Consider the following 13,180-nt stretch of genomic DNA (forward strand, 5'->3'; position numbering starts at 1 on the left):
CCTGCAAATATATCTGATGCAATGTGAGAAGTATTGCTTCACAATAACATCATAATTTTGCTGATGTCAGTTTCTATTAAAGTATCCTAATAAGTAGTAACTACTATGATAAATAAATGCATGTGAAGACTAACTGGAATATAGCTATCATACTAGAGCAATTCAGAGAAAGGTAATTCTCTCTCATGAATTATTTCATTATTTGGTTTTCTTCTCTCCTACGAAATTCTGCATGCGCACTCACACACACACGCACAGAGCAGAGTTTCAGGCCCAGGCAAGTCTTCTTGGGGCACTGTTGAAAAATTACAGACCAGGGAAGCCCCAGGTACGCAAATCGGTGGCAGTCTGCCTGCTGCAGATGGATAGAGAGATGAGCCAGAAAGGCAAGGGGGGGGGATTAGAAACTACACAGTTTCTAAGAAGAGCTCGACGATATCAAATTCTCTCCAGAAAAATAAATTGATTTTGAGAGATCAGCAAATTCTCATCAGAAACCATGGTACTAGCGTGTTTCTGACAACACAGCAGATGTCTGTCATGTGTCTTGACAGAGGAAATTAAAAAATTATTTAGACTCATACAATCTATTTAGGAGAGTTGATGAAGAGGACAGCAAAAAAAAAAAGCTAGAGAAAAAATAGAATGGAATAATCAAAAGCAAAAGAAAGGGAGAAAGAATGTCTAGAAATATATAAGACTAATATATAAGGCTCTGATGTGTTCTCAGGGTAGTATGCTCTGTTCCAGATGCTCTTCTCTGCTTGTGGCTTACTCTTTTCTTGACCTGCTGTCAAACAAGTACTCTCTGTATGCCTTCCTCTCCCTTTCACTGATTTAGTCTTCTTTCTAAAATGTTGGCTTATTTACCCTTTTCTTTTAGCAGTTCCTTCTTCCTGCCACCATAGCATCCTTGATCCTCATCATCTAGATTTTCCTGCAAATACGTTCAGAGCTCCTTGTTGAACACCTCTCCTTTGTACTTGGGATACCCTTTCAAACAAGGTCACAGAATCATAGTCCCCTGCCCCGACCTTGCATACAACCCCAGCTTTACCATTCTGCAAGACGGTAATGGCGAGGCAGTGGGTTAGTAAGGACTGATGTTTACTCTTTAAGACAAATTTTATATACTTGACAATCAAATTATTCACACAGGGTCTTATGCCAGTGAACCCCCACAGCATTTCCAGGGGTTCTGTTAACAAAGAGACCATTTTTGGATAAGTTTAGCTTAGGGGGTCATCCTTTCCTTCTACTTTTCTAAGAAAAATTAAATACAGTTGTACCAAATATTATTCATGCTTTCTGTAGCCCTTCTTTAATGTTTATTAGTGACCTTTGGGGGTTAATTAATGCCAGGACATTTCACCCATGAACTGTTTTCTAATTCAATTTGTTAAATGCAAGTAACCATAAATAATTATAAATCAATTACTGAGTCTATTCTACACTTCACCAACCAAAAAAATCATAGCAAAGTATTTCTGAAGGCAATGGAGAAAAATGAACTGCTTCCATAAGGCTAGGCATTTGTGCTTCAATTTCTGTTTTCCTTCACAAAAACACTATTTGGAATACATTTTGCTAAATATGGGAACTACTTTTGCAGAAGAAATCAATTATATTCTTAAGTTTAAACCTTCTTTTTTTCCAGCCATGCGCTAATGTATCACTGTACCTTAGAAATGTACCCTGGGAAAAATGCTTATATTCTTCACTAAAAATCCATGAATAACATTATGTAGAAATTAGTATATGATAAATGATTTAAAATCTTAACCTAGAATGGCGTCTTATTCAAATGTCATCAGAAAATGGCACCTCACCCGCAGAAAGGAGTCAAGGGATCCATTCTCCATGTATTCAACTACAATCATTACTGGTCTGCCTGCAAAACAGCAAAGAAACACATTAGGATTACAGACATATTATGGGGCTTTTATAATTCCAACTGTTATGCATAGAGTATTCACAGAAGTTAAATACGTTTCCCATTTTCAAAATCCTCATTTATATCACAAACACAATTCCCTGTGTTATTCTCTAAGAATTATTTTCTGTCTCCTTTTTTTTTTTTTTTTTTTTTTTTGTGGTGCTGAATGTGCACCGTTCGCTTTAGTGTATTCTCCCCTTAAAACGGATCAAAGAAGAGTCTGTTATTTCCAAAGTGCAACACCTGCTGTGTAACATTTTAGAATATATTTGAGTTAAGGCAAAAAAATAATAATTCATAAACCATGTCCAAGAAATTACAAACTCAGTGCCACAGTTTTCCTCTCAAAGAAAAATATCACAATGATTTAGTGGCATACAGATTGACAGATAGAAGGGGATGTCACAAAAAGCTCTCCTAGATTGGGTGTGTGTATTTTGTGTGTATAATCCAGTAAAGCTGTGAAATCATGTTTGTACATACATAACATATGCACAATGTTACTCAAATCAGAGTTTTGCTCAGCTAGCACAGCTTTCCTGTGTGGTTCCATGGTGGAATCATATCCAAATTGAAGTAAAGCACACGTTACATTAATTTCTTAAAAGAATATCCAAATCTGGGTACTTAACTAAATACTATTATTCGTATTTATTTACCACGATTGATACCCAGGAATAAACTACCGCTCTAGAACTGCTTGACAGGAGAGGCTCAATTAGCATGCTAATCAGGCCATGCAGCAAGACTGCAAGAATTTTTTTTGAATTGTTAAGATTACAAAGAGCCATTCTAATATATGCAAAACTAATGTAATGAATAAGTATGTTAGTAAGATTGGGAAGGAGGTAAAAAGTCTTAAAATGGCGAACTTTTCTTTCCCTGAGCATGCCTGTCTCTTTCGGGGTTTGTGGGAAACCAGGGTGTGCCAAGTGGTGACACCGCAAGTCCACCCATTTCACTTTCTCAACACAACACTAGCTGTTCCAGTGTTTTTCAAATCCAAAGGAAGCCCCTCTCATGACTTTTTTTTTGTCTGCCTCTCAAAATTATTTTTGTGTTCTATTTGGATGAGGAGATGAGCAACAAACACAACGGTCAGGGTGAGAAAGTGCAGAAGGGCATTATGATCGTTCCAGCACAATTGTCCATTTCTGTACATGCTAACTTTCTGTTCAGTTTGGTTAACAGTGGAAGTGTTTATTCAACTGTCCACTGTATACAATAAGCCATAGCCAGGTACTTCTGCTGACCTGTTACAGCTAACCTGGAGTTTGAAAAAGTGAATGAGACATTCCTCTGTTGCCTCCCAGCTTGTCGACTTGGACTTCTATGTACCCTGGTGATGGTCATTCATGTAGCTTCTTCCAGTCTTTCTGGAGTTCCTCACAATATTACCTCGTTTCTTGTAATAAAATTGGGTGTTCTTTCCGTATTTGCCCTCATGTTTAGGTCCTCAATGAATAAAATAGTGCCTCATAACATTTGCACAGTAGTATGTTTTTTTTCTGTGTGAAAATTCTCAGATGCCTTTATAGTCTTTTTGGATAGCCTTTCTGAAGTGTGAAGAATTACCAGCTTTTTTTTTTTTTTTTTAATTGAATGTTTGGTCTCAGCTGCAGTTGTGCACTTGCCACCAAATCAATTTATTTATATTCATCTGCATCCATCGGTTATACCCTGCCTTTGCATTATAAGCTTAAATGATACATCACTTCTAAGCTCTCAGATAGCAGAGCATTTTAAAAATTAATGTTTCTTTACTTCAGCTTGCTAATGATGACTAGTTGTATAGACTAGTCCCTTTAGTTTCAAGCACGTGAATGACCTGGATTCCCTTACCTTTACCATTTCCTTATTGTCAAGAGGCTGACATCTCCACAGGAAAGGAAAATTCTATAATCTAGAGAAGTAAACAAGTGGCAGCCTGATGCTAGGGGATCTTACTACATGCAGAACTCTCTCAAGCAAGTTGTGATTTCTAAATTGTTGCAGACAACAGCATCTTGCAATAAATAGGGATGTAAAGCTGGCTTTCAGATGGTATATTTGGGCAGGTATAAGTTACCCAGAAATTTCTCTTTTTGTGTGAATCAACAAATAAAACACCTTTATGGAAGATTTGCACTTGAAGGGAATGACAAATGGAGCTACTGAGCTTCAAAACGGTGCCCCTAGTTTCCTGTTAGTAATCCTCTGGCACCCTATGCTTTCCGGAATCTATTTTGTAAGGTTCTCTAGAGGTTCACAGGCTCTTGTTACATCCTTTATGCTCCTTAGATAGCAATTTTAAATTCTTCTGTGCTTTCTCTCAAAATATCCACCACCACCACCCCAACCCCTGACAAACTGTATTTCACTTTGCTCAGACCAACAGTATGAACTTCTAAGCTAAAATAACTATGAAAGGTACCTATAAGCATTTATCTACAGATTTAAAAAAGAGATTTCGGCATTTTTCACTGGATAATGTTTATGAGTTTTTAAACTGCCTGATGCCTTAACACATCAAGCCACCCCGATGAAAATACTGCATTGTACCATTGCACTGGTTTCAAGAATACACACACAAAACCAGGTCTTCCACGTGATAGCACCGAAATGGCATGATCTGGCAAATACACCAAACTAAATAGCATTCGCCTTCAAAGAGGTCCCTGTTTATTGGAAGATCAACATATTATTAAGTATTCAGGAATTTTGGTGAACAACAAATTTATTCATTTAGGCTGATAGCTTCCCACAGGCTCAGTCTGTATCCCTCACCATCCTACCTAAACCTCAAACGAACTTGATGAAAGATTGTGTCAAGACACCACAAAAATGAACCCAGCTCCATCGCTTGAGTATCGTAAGCAAAAATCTTAAATCTGGATCCTAACACTAACTTCTCAATCTTCTTTTAGCATGCCAGCACGTGATAAAAGCCATCTTATTTTGGCTGCAAGTTCATTAAAGATATATCTGTATTCCAAGCTGGACTGCGACAGGCAGTACAGCGAGACTTTTAGTCAGCATAGCATTTGGAGTACCTGTAGATCAAAAATGTCTCAGCTATTATTTCAGTTGATTGAAGATATAGTAAAAACTTCTGCTACACAGCAGATTCCAGTGGGTACATTTATTATCAAAGTGGTAACACACAGGTTCTATCCCTAGCAAACAATTCTTTTCCAATAATTTTATAGGTTTGCAAATTTCATACAAGGATCTCTAATCATTTTACGAATGTAAGTACATCCAGTGTCAGGAAACATAAGGTAGGACACATCTTGATTACAAAGGTGTGGTAGGAAAAACAAGTTCAGAAAATCAAGTGGCTCTCTCCATCTAGTTAGTATGGTACACCCAACCAGGCTGTGTGTCATTACCGAACACAATGTTGTACTTTTTTCCTTAACTCAGTACCCTGTAGAGGCGTTTAAGGGATTCCACCATATATTTGCATTGCATGAACACTCTCCAGTTCAGAAACACTTGAAGGAACAGGACTAGCAGTCGGCTCCGGAGAAGCTGCCTGAGACATGAGGATAAGCATCTGACTCTGGCACATCCACGGGAGAATCCAACATTGGGCATCTCAGTCCCGAGACCGAGTCACCAGTCCCCAGGGCAGGCAGTGGGAGAGACTGTGAAAAACACAGATCCTGATGTGTATAGCTGTGTCACCCCATCAGTTCCGGATCTGGGAAGCGAACTCTGAAAGCACAGCTCTACTTCTGATACCCTACATGTAACAGAGGGCAATCTGGGATATCTAACCTCCAAAGAGTCAGAGGGGGGCAACTGACCCAGGGCTTGTATAGAACAAAGTTCTTGGTAAGACAAAAGGCCGTGGATCACGTTAGTTGATGTTAGTTTCCTTTTTAGCTGCAAAAAGCAGATGTTATCCTCTATACCGTGGTACAATTTGAGTCCAGAAAAGATTAAGGTCTGTGCTGAACCCCATACAAACACAGAATACTGCTTTTGCTTTAAAGACAACTACGAAATTGACTTTGAAAAATAATACCGTGAGATTTTTAAACTAGTGTAATGTTTGCCTCTAGACAAAAAAAGAAAAAGAAAAAAGACTATTACTTAGATTATGAACATCCATGTTGCTCTCATGGTACTAAGAAAGATGAATTCTTCATCCTCAAAACAAGGATAGGAATGAAAAAAGGAGGGAGGGCAGAGAAGTCTCTGAGAGAGAAAAGCAATCTTTGATTATTTTATCATGGCATAGGCTAACGCAATTCTGGAAGGCATTGAATTGTTTTCCTATATTTATGATTGCTTACACATATGAAGCGTGGACATCTTTACTTGAAGAGACAAGTTTAAGGATAAAGAGCAGTGGGAGGAGATACAGATGGGAGTGGGGAAAGCACTCAGGGCTCAGAAGGAGGGCAGAGGCTGCCGCACAGAGAGCGCCGTGCCAGCGCTGCGTGAGCCTGCTACATCAGCACCTGTGGAAGCTCACACGTAGCTGCAGGGAAATCTGTACCTCCAAAAGAGCATGCACCAAAAGGCACTCCTGTGATCGATGCTGAGTCCCCTCTGTGGCATGGGTGCACCTCACCTGATAGCTGGACACCCAAACTCTAGTTAAAAGACTTCACAAGTTCAGGTGAGTTTTTTTAACATGGATACAGGCATAGGCACTAGACAAGTATCTGAAGAAGAACTGGGTTAATTTTACAGTCAAGATCCACATAAGAGATGGCATGGAAAAAGGACACCGGAAAAGGTGTCGGCTTCAGCTGAGGACTTGGAATAAAAGACAAAGGTCAAGAGCATCTAGGAGCTAAAAACTGCAGATGCTGCTGGAGGAGAGCACACAACTTTGTGTGTGAATTGGGGGTGGACAAAATATAAAAAGGTTTGAAGATGGATTCAATGACCAAATCAGCCAAACAGATAATTCTTGCAGCAGCTTCAGATACCCAGCAGTGCTGGAGTAGGGAGTATGACAAGAAAATTGACTTTCAAAGGAGAAGAATTATATAAATAGTGTTCTGAGGCAGCAGGTTTTAAACCTGTCCTGGTTTGAGGTAAAACAGAATTTTACACACTATGTATATCACATTTAGCATTTGCAAATGTGTAACAAATGTATCATTTCACTACATACTTAAGATAACAATACAAAATTGTATTTCTACATGACATATATTGATACCATAGCCACATGCACTGCTTTTATAATTTCTGTGAAACTATAAATATTCTGACCCTACTCTTCCCCAACACTAGATACCTGTCTGGGATATTGGCTAAAGCAGCTTCCCCTCCTTGCGCAATGCACATGGACTAACTCTGGCTCTGGCAGATCCATGTCAGACCCCCAGCATCCCAGAAAGCCAGATGAAACATACATCAGTGCTTTGCATGACCCAGGAAAAGGACATGAATTTCATTACTCAGAACCTAGATGAACCAGTAGAAGGTGGGGGGATTATTCATTGTTTTGATGCAAATACTGCCTTGTGACGAGTGCCCGACTGGTTTTGACAAGGTGTTTTTATTTCCCTGAGAAAGTTTTTTCCCACCCAGCTGTACTGTAGTGCCATTCAAATAAAACCAGCATAAATGACAAACATTCTGTATTGAGGTAATGCCACCTCAGAATATGTTACGATTTTGTATTTTCTATTGATCAATCTGCTTGAAATTTTCTTCAATAAGCAGAAATGCAAAAAAGAAGCTGTACATTGCAGAATAATGTAAAACGCCAATTATACATAAAAATTACATTGCATATATTTTTAGTTTTCCTTCTAATTTTTTTTCCACAATGCAAGATTTTGATAGTGTGTAATTTAATTGAGTGGCAGAGTGATGAATAAAGAGGAGAATTTGAAGTGTCATATCAATGACAAAATATTCAGCTTGTTGTCTCCTGTTGTCATTTTAAATAATGCAGCAAAGCCCACTTTAATGAATTTTTTATGTAAGATTAATCCTCCAGAAAGAATACAGTTAGTACATGCTCATTTCTAGAGTCTTATAATGAAATCTTTAATACCCATTGTGGGAATAGATCTGTTAACATAAACACAGGACACTTATTCTTCCACTTCAAATAGCAAAGGTTTGAATCTGGTCTCTAGTTCATACACGAAAATATTGCTCCATCACTTCTGCAGGTCAGAATTCATGTTTCTCAGAAAGTCACCTCCTTATCAGGCATTTTTTCACTCCAAAGCCTTTTGGTTCTCAACTAACTCCCCTGCTCAAAGCTAAAGAGATAAGACCAACAGAGTAAAATGTACAGGTGCTCCCTTAGGCAGCGCTGGACCTCTCAGTGCTCCCATGGTGTGCGAAGCACCCACAGTAAACTCTGTGTCCCTCACTGAAATGCCCAGGGCTGGGAGGGCATTCCTAGATCTCACACTAGCTCTGTTCCTTACATATTGCTTCAAATAGGAGAACCACTTGCTGTGGCACTGCAGCTTCCTCACTCCTGCTACTAATAATTGATGCAGTTGTACTCATCAGAGGTAATTTCAGCAAATAATGAAAAAAAAAAATTTTTTTTCTCCATAACACAAAACCAATGGTGGAAAAAAGAAAGAAAGAAAACTAATGATTATGCAAAAAAAAGAAATACGGAAAAAAGTTCTGCCAGGTTAACCCAAATCAATATATAAGAAGCCAATGGGAATTTTGCTGCAAGCCATCCCACTTGCGTTACTGACCATTAGATTAAACAAGTTGTGTCCATTATGCGTCTATTTTTTCATCAATTTTAAAGGTAAAGTATATATCCAAACAACTGGGTTTATTGGCCTGAAGTTCTAAGCTGCCAAGAAACTTTCCTACTGATTTTAATTCTTGCAGATGTTAGTTATTTCAAGAGTTATTTGGTTGTGCTTGTGTTCCAAGAAGCCTCAAAAAATAGAAGTTGCACTTCCAACGCCCTTCTTGAGACTGCAGAATTTGCAACAGGATAGCGTTGACATATGTACATCCTGCTCTTACAGGAAATCACATAACATAGCCTACTTATCTTGCTGTTAGTGCTCTGTTTTCCTGTATCTATATAATACTTTTCATTAGTTAAGTTAGCCTAGTCAAGGGAGGATACCTTTGCAAAATCAATTGATAAAAATACAAAATACACGAATGAGCATAAGAGCCCATTATTTAGCAAACTAGGGCCATATAGCTGTCACTACTAGCTAAAGAAGATACACTGCATCAACACAATCTGAAAATATTATTCTCTGATCTGTTTATCTGTAATTTTATACTGAATAATTTTACACTCACTACCTGGTAACCCACTGGCAGGAATTTATGCCTGTTGGTACAATTTGGAAGCCAGAAAAGTCTGTATGTATGCTTCTAAAATACCTTCTCAAATCCTCTGGCCTACTGCTCCTGCAACAACAAGCACTGTGAACGGTTCTCCTGTTTTTCATACAACAAAGGGAGAACGTGCTTTGGACAACAGAAGCTTTAACAGTCGCCGGCATGCTGCTTCTGCAACCCCTAATCCACATCAATCCTTCAGTGTGCCTACACAAGATAGTCTGGAAGGTTTTGTGAAAAGAAAAGTGGAACTGTAATGAGAAAGCAGTTACACCTTTTCCAATATTTGTTTTCTTATTCTTATCTTTCCATAAGAGAAACAAATGGAGCCTAGCAGAGAGTAAAAGCAGACAAGTAGTTGTTTGTCACTAGTTGGAGGTTGGGTAGGTGAGGGAGGAGTAGTGGCTAAAATTACACTGTAGAAATGCAACAACTGGCCCAAATTTTGACACTTTCTGCACTTACACTCTCCAGCCATATATCTTCAAAAAAATATTGCATTTCTTCAAGTTTCTATGTGTTGGGTTGGTTATCTGTATTATCTCTTTCTACATATTTACTAGCATTACAAATACAATATGGATGAAAAAAGTTCTATTTTATTCCTGCTGCTTACGTTTACATGAATATTATAAGCAGAAATAAAAAAGACACACTTTCATCATTAGGGTGAGATGGCTTATTAGAATTCAGATGTACACATGGAGGGGAGCAAGAGCTGGTGCGTTTGTAGACCAGCTCTGAAAGCTGCTGCATGAACTATTCTAAGTACATCTAATGCATCTCATTTGAGAGTCTTACGTTATTTTTCGAATACTCATCCATAAACAGAGAAATCCATGCTATGTATGATGAAAAGAGAAGATGATGCAAAGTTACTTTGCCAAAGTATCACCAAAATCAAGTCCTCAGCCTGCAAGAAAAAGCTGTGGAACCACTAGATCTGCAGAAACTGTGCACAAAGATGCTTTGCTTTGTCTTCATGTTCCCCTGATACCGAGAGGGCAGTGTGCCAGCCCTTGGGATAAAGTGATGTACCTTAAAACATAATCTGAATTATGGCAGTTGCCCAAGAACTACCACAGGTCATTAAAATAGCTGATGTTTGCATCAAAATCTTGGTCATGTACTCTGGAACCATTCTGTTATCTCCATGCCTCATAACGACACCATCTTACACTGACTCAAAAAAGGTCTTAAGAGATGACAAAATCACAAGTCAGATCAACGAAGAGAGCTCAAGGATTGCATTTTTGACCATACTGTCTCAAATACTAGGTGATACCATCCCATTTTAAACCAAAAAATCCTAGCAATAAAGGCAGTCTTTATCAGTGTATAAGTAGGAGGGAGAATGTAGACACGTTTCTTTGTAAGAATAGGTACTTTGTTACTGAACAAACACAAAAAATGTGGCCACTCAGTTTTAATTTAATTACGTTCAGGGAGGGCCAGAAGGGGAGTAAGTTTTTAATAGAACTGGTTCTGGAATAAGATTTATATTGCTTGAAATTTTGCATTGCATTGCATTCCAGCACTTTCGCTTTAGCACTGAAGTAAAGAACAGTTTAAAAAAATATCTGTAATAAATAACAGATTGTGGTTGGATTCAGTTTGAAAGAGATACTTTTGCCCACGTAGATTAACCAAAACAATTAATCTCACTTTTTAATAACTGAATTTTGGCATATTTCACTAATTCACATTATTTCACTAATTCACATATTCACTAATGCCGTTTCACCCTTAAGTTACTCTTAACATTTTCAATGTTCATTCCACTCTACATCCTCTTGTGGAAAGAGCAAGGGAGGTTCTTTGGTTCAAAATTAGTCCACAGAGTCTGACTGCATTAAGGATCACTTGCTGTCTTGACCACAGAGCATGTAAAGGAATTTAAACATAACTGAGTCTGTGTTATCAGGGGCTTCTGCACTTCATCAATATTCAGTATGCCATGATACATAACAGGTACTTATGGAACATAAGAAACAAAGCTTATTTAATCTCTATTGTGAATTTACCCGTTATCATACATGTGTTATATTTAGAAGCTGTAAGCTACCAAAGAAATTTGAAAATGAGCAAAATAAAAAAAAATTGCATACATAAGATTACAGTAAAACGTGGCTTTGTGCTTTCACAAGTATAATGACATGGTTAAAGTATTATTTTAATCCTATTCTGAAATATCAGAGCATTTTTTGATTATTCATTACTATGCCTGACTGTGATCTTGATAAGATTCTGACATGTCTTGCACTTCAGAATATCCTTCATGTATTTTTTCCATTTACTATTTCAGCAAACATGTTTTGCTTCTATTTGCCTTTGGTCTACCTATACTTTAAACTTCTAAGCTATACAAAACTGATGAGCCGCCACCTCCTCCTTCATTGTTTATGAGTATCTTGCTGCTTTCTACACATGAGAAAGGCACCATTTCTCATTTACAGAAGCAGTGGAGGCCACATAGCAATACCCCTGAAGTTTCTGAAATCCACAAAGAAAGCTTCGGTTGTAACATGTGTGAGTTGCTAAATCCAAAATTAAGAAAACAAAACATCATGAGTCAGGGCTCCAACAAATAAATGATGCACTGGATCTAGTATGATGACATTTTTGCAATCTCATGGGTTTTTGTCTTTTCTTTGGGGTTTTGTACCTTCAGCACATGAATGCACACATTTTCAAGCTTCTCCCTTCAACTCTGATTTTGATCATGAACAAAAGCCAAGAGTTATAACAAAGATGTGTCAAGCAGCAAATTTCAGATGCAGAGGTTTTTAGACAAGCATATACATCTTGAAGAAATAAGAAAAATATGGAAACTTATTGACACATGAAGAAGAAAGCTAAAAGCACTCATCTCTCATAACTCCCATAACTGTGGAGACCTCTCCATAGCTAGCAATATCTAGATTTTTTTCTGAGAAAGAAAAAGTCATTCCAAGGGAAGGAGTAAAATTTTCATTACTATGCATCACAAACAGGTCATGTGAGTTGGTCCAGAACTGTCTAGTCTTCACCAACTACATAAGGCACCTAAACAGAGTTGTTAAATTCCAGTGTGTAAAACCCAGAGTTAGGCAGATTACATACACAGCATTTGGACCTGGGAGTGGTACTTCAGCAAGTTGAATTTGGTAAAGGTACACTGGCTTCCTACCTAAAACAGACCAATAAACCCTAAACATTTTTCAAGTTAACTATTCCCCCCGTCTCCCACCTCACAAAAAGTCAATTCTGAATCTGCTTTCACATCCAATGATTTACTGCTAGGCTAAGCGGGGAGTTTAGATTTTTTTTTCCTTTCATCTTGAAACAAAGAATAACCGTGTGTACAAATACATTTCAAATATCCTACGCTCAAAGCTTAATCCCAGTTCTACAGTTCAAGCTAGACCCTAATGGACCATCACAAAAAGAAGTTTCTCTCACTATTCATGCTACCTACTGCTCATCCATACTTTGGTTCTGAAGTACTTCCTGCCTGCCTAATGGAAAAGTCCATATACATTTGAACTTCCATCCTCAGAAAATAGATACCATTATGTATTAGTTGTAGGGTTTATGGGATAGACATGCCAGTGAAATAGCACTGAGGCTGGAAAGAATAAACTGGAAGAGCCATTTGGCTCAGATATCCTAGAAAATGCATATGCGATAGAAGAATCGATTTGTTAGTCACTGAGCAAGAATTAGCAATTTTCATTTAAAAAGAAAAAACAGCAGTTTAGGTGCTGGAATCCAGAATAGGGAAAAATGCATTAACTGAAAAAAAACAGAAGTTACTTTTCTCATTATTGGAGTAGCATAATTATAGTTGAGTTTCACTATGAACAATTGCTCCTTGATGGTTCTTGTTGAGTAATTTTGTTCAATAAGGGTCTGTCAATACAATTTGCTTTCAATTGTCAGTTTATACAGTATCAAGAATAATGG

General features: G+C 37.9%; 1 protein-coding gene across 3 annotated transcripts in view; it reads right to left on the minus strand.

Annotated features, from left to right (window-relative positions):
* The window catches only part of EPHA6 (EPH receptor A6), a 510,145-nt gene that overhangs the window by 66,867 nt on the left and 430,098 nt on the right, over window positions 1–13,180 (minus strand). For all 3 annotated transcript variants that reach the window (XM_054204504.1, XM_054204526.1, XM_054204514.1), the window contains one exon: window positions 1,830–1,891. In XM_054204504.1, the coding sequence (XP_054060479.1) occupies window positions 1,830–1,891 (62 nt within the window). The remainder of the gene's footprint in view (window positions 1–1,829; window positions 1,892–13,180) is intronic.

This window comes from Rissa tridactyla, chromosome 1 (genome assembly GCF_028500815.1).
Source record: "Rissa tridactyla isolate bRisTri1 chromosome 1, bRisTri1.patW.cur.20221130, whole genome shotgun sequence".
Classification (NCBI taxonomy): domain Eukaryota; kingdom Metazoa; phylum Chordata; class Aves; order Charadriiformes; family Laridae; genus Rissa; species Rissa tridactyla.